The sequence below is a fragment of the Agrilus planipennis genome, unplaced genomic scaffold (assembly GCF_000699045.2).
Source record: "Agrilus planipennis isolate EAB-ADULT unplaced genomic scaffold, Apla_2.0 scaffold3, whole genome shotgun sequence".
NCBI lineage: Eukaryota > Metazoa > Arthropoda > Insecta > Coleoptera > Buprestidae > Agrilus > Agrilus planipennis.
The window spans coordinates 2,016,499-2,031,283 of NW_020442460.1; the positions used below are offsets into that span (position 1 = coordinate 2,016,499).

Sequence of the window (14,785 nt, forward strand, 5' to 3'; positions counted from 1 at the left end):
CTTCTCAGGCATGAAGGTCTAGTCAGAGACATATTAGAAGCAGAAACAGGAGTTAGGAGGGGTAGAGGTAGACCTAGATTAGATTACTGTTCGCAAATAGTTAAGGATGTGGGTTGTTATAGTTTTAGGGAAATGCGAAGTTTAACTGAGGATAGGAAAGAGTGGAGGTACGTGTCCAACCAGTCTTAGGACTGAGGACCCTATGATGATGATAATGATGAACAAAACATAATATTCTAAGAGTTTTAACAAGAAAAATATGTTTTAAGACCGCATCTACCATTTCATTGAGTTGTTTCTTCATTGAAACTCAATATGTAATTTATAATCAAAAATTCAGATCGTAGGATACACACTGAATGGTAGAACGCGAGTGCAATTGCACTGAACCTTTGGAGATTTTTCCCATTCGTGCATGTGCATTAGTTATCTGGAGACAATATAGACGGCAATTTGTTGCGGATGTACAGTCATTAATGGATGATTAGTGTCCCTTCGTGGAAAAGCGGAGGATGAAGAATAAGTACAAAAAACGTGCATGTGCAAATGGTGATATGATACATATTAACAGCCTGACATACCACGTCTTTTATCTAATTCATGTGAATTCGTACGAAAAATTGTCAACACGCAAAAATGGAACTGGAATACCGTTAATGATTCGTAAGGATCCTTATCTCATAGACATCGATAGAATTCCATCTGCATCGTCATCAAGCGAAAATTATTTTTAAACCTATCAGGTAGGTATACATCTGCCCACAAACGTATAAGTACTTTATATAGTAAATATTACCATGATTTATTATCATATTACTAATGAAATAGGTACTACAGTCCCACTTTCCTAGCATAAATAAAACTTAAAACTAAAACTTGGGTGTTTCATTCCCACCAGCCAGTAATGCTGGTGGGCGGGCAGTCCCTCCGGACTACGCAGGAAGGTAGGGCGGAAGGCCCTCTTCAGTCTGCTTTCAGGAATCGTGGGAATGGGTGGGTGGTGGTTCCGGGTGAGAAAGATGAGACGGACGAGATGAAGACAGAAGAGAATAAAAAATTATCTGTGGAATCTGCCTAAGTGATCTAAGGAAACCACAGAAAAACTTGGACCAAGGCAGACGGACCCGGAATCGAATCGGGTCGAAACCTTTAGGCCATGTCGCTCTGTTAGCATAAAAAGCATTTGCAGGTACTTATACCAGCACCCTAATTAGCTAGGTTGAATGCAGCTAGCAAACTGTGGTGCCCAACCACCAGACTCATTGACTCGTATGGTCTGCTACTCAGTACTGGACGGCCAAGAAAAGGCGATTTTATGTGTAGATGTACTAAATTAGTACAAATATTATTAAACTTTAGTAATAGGCAGCAAATGACAAATCTAATTTTCGGCAGTTCTGCGTCTCTCCAGAACCTATGTGTACACCAGCCACCCCTGAGGTTCATCATATACCTGTACCCCGAACAATATTAACAAGTACAAATTAGATACCTACACATAAAAAGAAAACACAAAATATTAATTTGTGGTTACAATAATAACGAAGAGATAGTAAAACTGCTGAAGATTTATTAGAAGTCCTTATAAAAAAAAATTCGGGAGTTTTATTCCCACCCTGCTAATGTTGGTGATCGGACAGTTCCTCCGAACTACGCTAAAAAGGGCAAAATGAAGCCAGAAGGGAGTGAAAGATTATCTGCTGTGTAATATTACTGCCCCAGAATTTTGCCTTAGTGATCCAAGAAACCCCGAGCCTCTTCAGTTTTCTTTGGCCTTCTTTTAAAAATAGGAGGAATAGTTAGGTGATGGCTGATGTGAGATAGATGAGACAGAAGGGAATGAAAGATTATCTGTGGAATACTAAGCCATTGCCTAAGTGATCCAAACAAAACCAGAGAAAAACATGGACCAGGGCAGATGGACCAGGATTCGGGGGGGGGGGTGTCCTCCCGAATGCTAAGCAATAGTCTCTAAATTTCTGGGTTATGACGCTCGGAAGTCCTTATCCCTAATATTCGTATCATCAAGTTTCATTCAAAATTATTTCTGAACCTATTACCTACTCTTAATTTCCAATATCATTACTTTTCAAAATCACTTTTGATATCAAATATGAGCTACCTTATAGTAGATTTTGCCCTTTCATGATGGCGAGAAAAATACCATTTGATTTACACACCGAAACAATATTAAGAATGTGTAGGAGATAAAAATGGCGATTGAGTCAAAATTCATATTGGACTCACCCAATCCTTCAAATTATTAACTTACTTGTATCTTGTCGCGCGGTCGGTAAAGACAACAGATGTTTATTGGTAACTAACTATCTGGTATGGTCAGTTCTGATAATTTTCATGAACCTTTTGTAGAATAGCCGAACTGTTTGCGTAGGATTTACCACAATCCGTGCATGATGGGTCGTTATCATGTTTCAGCAGTTAGGCACTGATTTTAGCACCTGATTGTCATTTGAACCGCCTTCCAATATTCCCTTGTACCGTACAGATAAATAATCGTAAAAGAAACAAACAAATCCTAACCACAAACAAAATCAAAAATTTCGGATTATTTGTAGGCGGCGAATTCTTTGAAGCGTTTATTAATAAATCCTGACCCGGATTGAGAATGAAATTTCAGTTTAAATTATGAGCTACACTGAAACGTTTCTACACGAAAATCACAGTTTTGAGTCAATGTGGAATATTGTACCTACTTCAAATTTTTAAAGGAGATTATGTCCAAAAATTGCTGAACATGAATGTAGGTACTATAAGTCAACGATGTGTTACAAAGAATTGTATTATTTCATGATTCACAAAGAGTTGGGCGCAGTTTGAGTGAATCAATTAGTCGCAGTGGTAAACTCAAACATTTTCATTGGCATCGTTTTGGTAAAACTGGAAACTGAAACTTGTGTTGCAAATCTAAATCTGATTCCGAAAGACCTGCCGTACGTACTCAACAGAATCATTTCTTGGATTGAAAACTAAATTCAAAATTGTTTCATTTTCAGATTTTCATATGACAAGTTTAATGAATTGATAGACGACTGTATCAAAAGATTAATCAAAGAAGCATTTGAGAATTGTCCTACCTGTCATCCTATATTCATGTTTTACTCTCACATCTTCAGAGAATCATGAGCAACGACCACAATTAATTTGAAACACCACTGCCATCCTCACTCACTGAAGTATAGTCACGCTGAACGATAACGAAAACAAAGTCATTTTCTATTGGATTTAAAAGAAACGAACTTCCTAGTAGATGCAAGCACTAATTTTTCATTTGTTTATTTTAAATAATTAAACACAAACTTATGAGATGATGGCGACTTCTTTAGTTGGGCGCACCGAAGAAATAAATTAGAAGAAGAGGAAAAAGAAGAAGCAGTGAAGATGTGTCGTGTGCGTGACGTAAACGATCTGCAGGAATACTAGCTGCATCATCATCCTCCTGAAGCATCCTTGTCCCCGGGATACTTCGGGAGAGGCGTGTACTGGGGGTGGGGCGAATAGGCGGGACGTCTGCTGGGATCCACCGGTCTCCCGTCCCGGTCCCCCCTCGACGGCATGCCGTGGCGCATCGTTGTCCTGATGCTTCGCGTCGCGGATCTGGATAAACGTTTCCGTGACATTTTCTAAGGGTTGTAAAGTTGGCCGGGAAAACGTGCCCTATCATATATCGACTCGCTTTTGTCGGAAAAACGTTCAACTTCAACATTTAGAAAAACGAAAGAAATCCTTATTATTAGGTAAATGTTTGTTATCAAAACTCACAAACAATTACTTCCGCCAGACATAAGAAAATTAATTCAAAAGAATAAGTACCTAGCTCACCTTTAAAGTTTTTAAAAACAGATTTTCGTTTGCGCCTAGTCACTACTTTACCTACTGAAGATAATTTAATTCATATTCCCATTTAGTGGCGTGAAATATAGCCTCTGCTACCCCTTTTAGTCCTCATGATATATTTCACTTCAATAAAAGTCGCGACAGTGCAAGGGTTGGTGTGTACCGATGTGGAAACATGCAGGCGCATCTTTTCACTTTTTGGATAATGTAAATTCCACACACCTTATAATAGACAAACTGATATTGAGCGTTACTTACCTATTAATATTTCTGCTTCATATACCAAGAAAATTAAAATAATGATACATATGTCACCTGACTTGCTGTGAAAAGTTACCGAGAAGCATGACCCTGAGGTTTAGACCGTTTCTTAGCATTCGGCAGGATCACAAGTTCGATTCCAAGTCCGTCCGCTCTGGTCCAAGTTTTTTTGTAGTTTTCTTGGATTATTTAGGCAAATTCCACAAATAATCTTTCACTCTCCTCAATCTCATCTTTCTTACATCAACCATCACTCATCCATTCCCCCCTACTTCTAAAAAATGGTTAAAGAGGCTGTGGTTTCCTTTAATCAGTTAGGCAAATTCTGGAGATACAACATTCTTCTGTCTTCATTTCGTCCTTCTTATATTTCGCACCTCAACCACCACTCACCCATTCCCACGATTCCCTGAAAGGAGACTGAAGAGGACCTACCGGCGTACTCCGCCCGACAGCTACTAATGCTGGTGGGAATGAAACATAAATAACATTTTCTACTACTTGAACAAACATGAATTATGAACCCCAATTTTCGACCATGGCACCAAATTAATCCCTAAAAATCCCCTAATTTCGACATTTTAGAAATTCATTTTGATTCCTTGTGTTGTCAGCTTTATTGCCACACATATATAAAGGGTCCCTTTTGGGTCTCCTGAAGCCTGCAAAAACTTGTGTGAAGCCGAGGCGTTAGTAAGTAACCTTCAGAATACTGAAATCAATGAGAATAGTGGAAATGACATTCGCCCTTTAATTTTAAGCCCCGGTGGTACGTGTTCTACCTGTCTCAGCCCTCAAAGCGATCTTCACAGACATTAAAAAAGTAACATCTTTATAAATGACGTCTTTTCATGTAAATGCGTGTCGTGTAACCGATGTTTAAAAGCCAATCTGTAACAATAATGTCACGGTGTTTGTTCTTGGCACTGATCGCGACCTAAATCAACCCTTTTGAGGAGAGACGACAACCTACAAGAGCTTTTTCGATCGCAGTAAGCCGAAGGTAGTTACGCAAACCTACGTGCATGTGTTTCTGACATGAATCGAAAAGAACTAACAGAAAAAAGTAACGTTTTTATAGTTTTTCTTTTTCTTTTTTTTTTTTAGTTGAGAGTTTTGCTTACGTCCCTCATATTCAGAAGAAATGCTTTCAAAGAACTAGAGAAGTGTAAGGGCAATGTAGTTTTTTGTTATTACTGCTATAACCTCTTACAAAACCCTTTGATGTCTTTAACAAGTACATGACGATGACTTATAATAATCACCCATATGAGAATTTATTAACATTTAAAGGTTAGGTAGGTACTCTCCATTACAGATAGGTACCTCTAGTAACATTTTTGTACAGAAATTTGTTTTTTTTTGGAATTTCTGAAGATTAAAGGGCCAAACTGATACTTGATGATTTTAATGTAAAATTAAATCTCTGTTAACATTACAAACATTTTATTCTATGGCTTCTTCAGAAACAATTCCAATATGATCTATGAAAGTGCCACAAAAGGATGAAGCAATTCTCAAGTCAAGAAGGTACGGAAATTAGTTCAAAACATAATTCAAAATATAACTAAATAATGCATAAAAATTAATAGTACTATGTAATACACACGTACTAATTGAGCCCGTTAAAATTTGGGTAGATCTTCCATACCATAACCTAACCTAACTAATTATGAGCGCATAGAACACTCAATGGTGAATATTAGTACCTATTTTACATTTGCCAATCAGGCACATGACACATGGTCAATCTGGGAAGATTTTTCCATTAAGTATAGCCTAACTCCTAGAGCATAGTACTTCACACAAGACAATCGGAAAATCCTCTCTCACCATAACCAAAAACAATCCCAAGGTATAAAGGCACCTCACTGTGAGTCAAGGTTCCTCATCCCTTGTACCTATGATCCGACGACGATCGAAGATTAACATTTAAACACGGTCAGCGTCAGCACGTCGAAAGATTGGCAATTTTCAATTAATTTTTCTGACTGAACAACAACACATCCTAGATATCAAACGCAAGTCATTTAACCATACTGATATAAATAACAAAAAAAAGACGCTTGCAACTCCAAAATTCCACAAGATGTTTAGAAAACCAAAACGCGTTTCGCCATCCTCAGTTAGAGGTTCAAAATCTTGGACCACTGGACATTGCAGTTATTTTCATACGTAATCGAAGAGCGAAAATATTGTTTTAATAAATGCATACCTACATATTTTTATTTCAAATTTAGCTTACCATAATTTCATGTGATTTTTCAGGAAGTTTGTAGTTTTAGCTTTAATTACTACAAAAAATAGTTAAAATGTTATGTATAGATAAGTAATTACTTCCCTGAATGGATTTATCAAGCAATTGCTATTTAGAAACACTAATTTGTTCTTACCACATTCAGTAGATAATCAACCGCACTAAAAGAACTGATATCAAATTAGGTTTCATGATGCGACAGGATATTCCTAATTACGTGTTATTAAAAACATACAATTTACCAGGAAGTTTATCGCACTTAATTGATTAAAACTGTCTATTGTTATTGCACTACCAATGTGGAATGAACAATGTACTTTTATAGCAATTTTTTTCCTTATCAAATAGATTACATACTTATCCTTGCACAAGGATATTTTTAGTTCCAGAGCGATATTAGATTAGCTTGATGTTCAACAGATTTCTACGAATTTTCTTTTTAGAATTATATACCAAGAATCGTCAAATTGAGGAAATTCTTGTTATCTGCTGTTGCGCGTGGACAGAAAATTATTATGAGTTGAAATTTCTCTCAAAAGATATGCATGCATTAGAAAACTGAATGACCTTGCAAGAGTGTTCTGTTATCGTAGACGTAGTTACAGAAAAATCCATCCGAATGGAACAAGAATCATGCAATGAATGTTTTGGGGCCCATGCGCTGGCTCACCGTGGATAGCTCGATACAGAGATAAAAGTAGGAATGTAGGAAATAAGCGTGTCATCTGAAACATTCTTTACTTTTCCTGCTTCTGTGCGCATCTTGAGTTATTTGAAATTGAAAATAGTAGATTAGGTCAGGTTATAATCAGCTAGGTTTCACTTTTTTTACTCTTTTTACTAGTTTAATTTCAAGTTATTTCTGTATGGATTAGCTGATTATTATCGTTACTGGTTCGCCCATGAGATTGTCATATATATTGAGAGTTTTATTCGAATTAATAGAACTATACAAAAACTGTACAGTTTTAAAGGGTAAAAAGGCCCCCCGCAGGCCTAGATTAAATTAGTTTACACTGAAATCGGGTTTGGCTCTAAACATATTTTTACATTTTTAGCAATGTTTTCTTTACTTAATATCATTCTCACGTTGAGACAATTTAGTTTACAGAGGGATGTTTTGTTATTTGCCGAGTCTCCCCTAACATGTCTCCCTCGCAAATGGGGTTATCAGTGTGTTTGCATGTATTTATTGCACCCTCTATATTTATGATAGCGTAAGTTCCGTTATTACCGTCGTTTGACGGTAAAGGTGTGCCAAGTCAAGGCGCGGGTTAGCGTTATACCAGCAATATTACTTTTTTTTCCCATTTATTATTATACGCAATATCGCGAGTTGATGTAAGGGTTGGTAGGTATATTGCCACCCTCTACTGAATTCACTTATGAAGACAGGCACCTTGTAGTTAATGTTTTATTTCTTTTTCATCATTTTCAATTTTATGTATTCTTGAACATGTCTTTATGGAAGAACAGAAACAAGATTTAACAACGAAACTAAAAGAAAAATGGTCAATAGTGAAGGGGTATCTACTGGCATCTGTATTGTCCACCCCATATATTTAAATCGTTGAAATCTATTTATTTTGTGTAGTCTCTTTGATAAAATCTCCGACCTTTGCACCCTTTGCGGCGCGGGGAAGTTCCGAAATGATCGAATTTAAATGCAATGGCCACGTTTTAAACTGGAACATTTAGATAAGAGGGGGCTATCCATCCACGGCGTCTCCATTGTTGGCCACAAACGTACGCTCCTCACCCACCCGTTCCACCCCCACACGTTGCCGGCGGCCGACCGACCCCGGAACGCAATCGATCACTGGAGTTGAAAGACGACGTCCGGACCAGAACGACAGATACATAAAAATCCTCTGAGATCGCAATCTAGATTGATTTTCTTATTACAGTCATTCTAAAAAAGGATTTAGCAATATAACTCACTATCCCCGTTACAAGAATTTAAACGAAGAAATTCCATTTTCCATTCTCCCCTGGCACCCAGAATAATTCAGCTTTATCACTACAAAAATTGAAGAAGATGCGAATTCAACATTAAATTAACCAGTTTCATTTCATCATGAAAGTGTAAAATCCATACGGAACGTCTTCCTTATATATATAACACAATATGCAGCTACATTTTAATAGAAAACTGCTTCCATGAAATTTCAGTCTCTTTAAATCTCCATTCCAAGTTGAACCCAGTCCAATATCAGATGACTTCATCAAACATGAAGAATTTACTTTATCTTATAAGGTAAAGTTTCATATCAAATCCAAAGCGTTGGTATCCAATTTTAAACTCTTTCCAATGCATTGAAAGTCTTTCTTAATACCCTTTCCGAAGGTTGAAGAAAGTATATTTCTAATTGCAGTTGGTTCAGCATTTCTTCCATTTCTAGCAAAGCGAATTATACCAAAGTGTATCAAAACCCTTTCGGCTTTAACGTATCAGTATTTTGCCCTTTCGGGTCAATGAGTTTCACTGACTCGGTCTATTATATAATCAGTCACCTCTGCATAACTAAATCTAATTGCAGCGAAGTCACATCCTCACGTTATCGTTCCACTGACTTCTCTCCTCTGTCGATCACTTTTGACAGTTAATCGAACAAAAAAGACTGTTGTCGTTTGGCATCTCTAGGTCTAAAGAAAATCGCGGCAAGCGGTCTTGCCAAAGAGCCCTAATAGCTGTCACCAATACGCCAAACAATGCAGCATCTCTCGTTGTGCTGGTCGGATAGCAGCTCGCAGAAATCGTGAAATCAAGTCGGCTCGGCTGGGTTGGAAACAATGCGCCGCGGGACTGCATCAGAAGCGGCCTGGACAAGGTGCGCGGAAGTCCTTTGTCTTCGAACGCACGGGCAGCGGAAGCGTACTCGCACATACGCAAACGTGTGTCTCTATGCAGACCGTTCGTAAAGATTGAGGAGGAGAAGAATGGCAACCCAAGATCTGATCACTGCTCATTGTAATGGAGTCACAATGTTTGATATACCGTTTTATAATATTAGGATGAACTTTTATACGAGGCGCGGTATCATAAGACACCGATAAAAATAAATGAACACTACGAAAAGACCAGACAAGTGGAATTTTGACTTGCGCCCTGAGAGTTTCACATAACCTCATTAAAGAAAATACAACACTTTAATGATGAGATGTAGTAAAGAAGCGAGTAACAGCGTGTCTAGTATATTATATGGTCAAAGATGCGGCCAGTAAGTACCTCTTTTTATGGTAATCAGTTCCATGAGAATATTGCTCAGTCCATTCTCTATGTCTATGGGAAGAATAGAAGAGAGGACGCTATAGAAGTAAATAAGGAATAGGAGAAGTAGGTTGGTAGGACATATCTTCTCAGGCATGAAGGGTTGGTGGTAATAGACGTGTCAGAATGAGAAAAGGAAGTTAATTGAAGCAGAGGTAGACTTAGACAAGATAACTATTCGCTAACAGTTGGAGATGTAGAGATGTAGGTTGCTCTGGTCTGATTGGCTCATGGGTGTCGAACAAGTCTTTGAGCAGCAGATCTGACGATGATGAATTAAGTTTGATAGTTAACGTGTTACTATATTTAAGTGAAAGCAAAGCAAACTACAAACTGGAAAACCCATCAACTGATAAGTTTAAATTAAACGTAAAAATTTTTCTTTTCGCTATTTTCAGTTCGAGTCCTACTAAGTACTTTTAACCTGATTCGTTTGTCTAAAGCCAAAGTATAGTTATAATAAAGCATATCAAATTGACTACACTCATCGGCATTAGTTTTTATTTCTGTAAACAATTTACGCAGTTTTTCTTAAATGTGAAATACTCGTTCGGTTACAACGTTACAGTTGTCAGCTCCAGTATTTTTTATAGCTTATTGTTAATTTTTTTTATTTCGTCAGCGGGAAACATCGATCGCAATTATTATTTGAAATGAACGCTCAGACATAAAACCAAATATTTTAATAGAATTTCACGTCTTTAGTACTAGTATTAAAACCGAGTTAAGGCTATCAATACCCATGCTTACATCAAGCATATTGTATTATCTAGAAAGTAGTCATTCTAAAACAATGGTCTATTAGTGTAGTTTTTATTGGGTCGCTCAATTTTTTAATCGACGTCAACATGAGTGCCGTTAAAAATAATTAACAAACGCGGATAATCACCAGAAACTATTACATAAAACCTAGTTATCCATTATCTACGAATGATATAAATAACACTGTGTTAAATGTAATAGAGTGCGTTTTCAAATATTGGTATCTAAAACGCATTTATTATCCTCTTTACAAAAAGCTCCCTCTTAAGTCCCTGATTGATTGTGTTAAGATTTATCGTCTTCATGAGGAGACAGACAACAAAGAGTAGATAATTTTATCTTTATTAAAGCACTTTGTCGAAATTTCGCGTTATCATCGCGATTTCACGCCTCCCTTAGAAGCGACGAATACGGTGCCACTTATTTTACCACATAGAGTCATGTACAGCGCCATAATTGCAACCCTTCAACCAGAAATTCACAAAAAAAACATATTTCACACGATCTCACCCCTTTTAAGGCTGACGGCTTAGCAGGGTGCGTTTTGATTATTTCTTACCCTTTCCCGGAATCTCGTTAAACCCGTACAGGAATAAGGAAACGGAAATGCCCGATGTGCAACAGGCCTTTGTCATTATAAGTTGCACAGGTAAGGCAACGAAAAAATTAACCCACTGTGCACAATTGTGCCATGGTTTTTTGGACGCAACATGTGACATTCGAATAATCAAAAGTTATTGTGAATCTGATGGTACATGATTGTAACCAAAGGATTGTTTAATTACATGTCTAGAAATCCTTTCGCTTTTGGGGTGCGGATTTTGTATTTGTAACGGTTCCCGCGGAGAAAATGTCAACTTTGACGACGAAAAGGGTAATATTTTCATAGCGTGCGGTTTTTGTTCGCTGAGAAATATGGAAATTGTAAACAACGTTCAAAATTTAGAATAGGTACATCTCCACCCATTATTAGGTAAATACCTACCAAAGGCAAATAATGAATATTAATCATGAGTTTTGTGGACGTCGCCAATATAGCCAAAATTTGAATACAGGTTGACAATATGATTTCTGGAATATTATTTATAAAAGAAATTATGAGAGCTGTCAGCACAGGGCAAAGTAGTATTACGTAGTTAGTATCAGNTTTTTCCCTTCAAAAAGCAATATTTTATCAACACGCGAAATTCCTTTTTATCCATTTTTTTCACAATAACAAAAGTTGCTTCACTAAAAATGCTATAATTCACAAACTAATGATCCGACAGCCGTCAAATTTATAGACGCGTCTTTTGAAGGTTAGGACTTTTCAATTGACCCTAGTAGTTTTATGCTCAAGATGAAATATTAATTTACTCAAACATATTATTAATATCCTATTAGGAGTCCTTCGGACTTGATTGTCGTGGTATAGGACTGCTTCTTTTCATTTGGTTGGAACGTGTAGTTTACTATTCTCAAAGATGCTTAAGCGTAGGACGAAATGACCGATTCCATAGATTTAGTGCGACATAGAGATCTTATATGTAAGTGTGTATATGTATAGAAGCATAGATATATGTGGTGAATATTCTTCATTTGATGACGCTTGCTTCATTTGCTTGCTTACTACAATGCAAGTGCTATTTTTATCCAGCACACGTGTGCTAAATTATTATGTTTACGATGTTTTGAACAGAATGGTATGCCAATATTTTGACTTTTAAAAAAACTAACTACACAGGAGATAGAGAGGGAACAAATTACAAGTCCAACAGGGGAAAATACCGATAACGAACGTTGTTGTGGAGTTTTCAAATATTTTCCAACAATCTACATCTAAATCATGCTTGTAAATCAACAGAGATTCTCAGATTTCTGTATAAAAAAGAGGTAAAATTTAAAATAATCAAGGGAAATGTCTAACTTCGTCTTCTTAGCAAACGTATAGTGCCTATGCAATATGAATATGAGATTCTGTGGCATGAAATATTTAGTAAACGTGTCTGGTATTGCTCATTGACAAATTTTTAAGAAGAGGCATAAAGTGTGAACATTTTTTGCGCATCAATAGATTTCAACCGTTGACAATGTCTTCTTGGAAGGTAACACAACACACGTGTTGCAGTTTCGCACCTGTCCGTCCATTCATTTTACGAATGTTGAAGACGGTGAGTGCGACAGACACTCAAAATGCACTCGAGACAAAAATGAATATTTTGTTCCTATAATGAAGGCATGAAGGTCTAGTCAGACATATATTAGAAGCAGAAACAGGAGTTAGGAGGGGTAGAGGTAGACCTAGATTAGATTACTGTTCGCAAATAGTTAAGGATGTGGGTTGTTATAGTTTTAGGGAAATGCGAAGTTTAACTGAGGATAGGAAAGAGTGGAGGTACGTGTCCAACCAGTCTTAGGACTGAGGACCCTATGATGATGATAATGATGAACAAAACATAATATTCTAAGAGTTTTAACAAGAAAAATATGTTTTAAGACCGCATCTACCATTTCATTGAGTTGTTTCTTCATTGAAACTCAATATGTAATTTATAATCAAAAATTCAGATCGTAGGATACACACTGAATGGTAGAACGCGAGTGCAATTGCACTGAACCTTTGGAGATTTTTCCCATTCGTGCATGTGCATTAGTTATCTGGAGACAATATAGACGGCAATTTGTTGCGGATGTACAGTCATTAATGGATGATTAGTGTCCCTTCGTGGAAAAGCGGAGGATGAAGAATAAGTACAAAAAACGTGCATGTGCAAATGGTGATATGATACATATTAACAGCCTGACATACCACGTCTTTTATCTAATTCATGTGAATTCGTACGAAAAATTGTCAACACGCAAAAATGGAACTGGAATACCGTTAATGATTCGTAAGGATCCTTATCTCATAGACATCGATAGAATTCCATCTGCATCGTCATCAAGCGAAAATTATTTTTAAACCTATCAGGTAGGTATACATCTGCCCACAAACGTATAAGTACTTTATATAGTAAATATTACCATGATTTATTATCATATTACTAATGAAATAGGTACTACAGTCCCACTTTCCTAGCATAAATAAAACTTAAAACTAAAACTTGGGTGTTTCATTCCCACCAGCCAGTAATGCTGGTGGGCGGGCAGTCCCTCCGGACTACGCAGGAAGGTAGGGCGGAAGGCCCTCTTCAGTCTGCTTTCAGGAATCGTGGGAATGGGTGGGTGGTGGTTCCGGGTGAGAAAGATGAGACGGACGAGATGAAGACAGAAGAGAATAAAAAATTATCTGTGGAATCTGCCTAAGTGATCTAAGGAAACCACAGAAAAACTTGGACCAAGGCAGACGGACCCGGAATCGAATCGGGTCGAAACCTTTAGGCCATGTCGCTCTGTTAGCATAAAAAGCATTTGCAGGTACTTATACCAGCACCCTAATTAGCTAGGTTGAATGCAGCTAGCAAACTGTGGTGCCCAACCACCAGACTCATTGACTCGTATGGTCTGCTACTCAGTACTGGACGGNATAATTCAAAATATAACTAAATAATGCATAAAAATTAATAGTACTATGTAATACACACGTACTAATTGAGCCCGTTAAAATTTGGGTAGATCTTCCATACCATAACCTAACCTAACTAATTATGAGCGCATAGAACACTCAATGGTGAATATTAGTACCTATTTTACATTTGCCAATCAGGCACATGACACATGGTCAATCTGGGAAGATTTTTCCATTAAGTATAGCCTAACTCCTAGAGCATAGTACTTCACACAAGACAATCGGAAAATCCTCTCTCACCATAACCAAAAACAATCCCAAGGTATAAAGGCACCTCACTGTGAGTCAAGGTTCCTCATCCCTTGTACCTATGATCCGACGACGATCGAAGATTAACATTTAAACACGGTCAGCGTCAGCACGTCGAAAGATTGGCAATTTTCAATTAATTTTTCTGACTGAACAACAACACATCCTAGATATCAAACGCAAGTCATTTAACCATACTGATATAAATAACAAAAAAAAGACGCTTGCAACTCCAAAATTCCACAAGATGTTTAGAAAACCAAAACGCGTTTCGCCATCCTCAGTTAGAGGTTCAAAATCTTGGACCACTGGACATTGCAGTTATTTTCATACGTAATCGAAGAGCGAAAATATTGTTTTAATAAATGCATACCTACATATTTTTATTTCAAATTTAGCTTACCATAATTTCATGTGATTTTTCAGGAAGTTTGTAGTTTTAGCTTTAATTACTACAAAAAATAGTTAAAATGTTATGTATAGATAAGTAATTACTTCCCTGAATGGATTTATCAAGCAATTGCTATTTAGAAACACTAATTTGTTCTTACCACATTCAGTAGATAATCAACCGCACTAAAAG

The 14,785-nt window shown here is 37.1% G+C and overlaps 1 protein-coding gene across 5 annotated transcripts in view; it reads right to left on the reverse strand.

The window, feature by feature from the left end:
• Positions 1-14,785, reverse strand: part of LOC108742153 (PR domain zinc finger protein 16-like) — a 159,201-nt gene that overhangs the window by 72,853 nt on the left and 71,563 nt on the right. Inside the window, exon 1 of one of the 5 annotated variants that reach the window (XM_018477244.1) lies at positions 3,096-3,394. The exons of the other annotated variants lie outside the window; for them this stretch is intronic. Coding sequence (XP_018332746.1) covers positions 3,096-3,102 — 7 coding nt within the window. The 5' untranslated portion in view covers positions 3,103-3,394. Of the gene's footprint in view, positions 1-3,095; positions 3,395-14,785 lie in introns of those variants that run through there. 5 annotated transcript variants of the gene reach the window in all.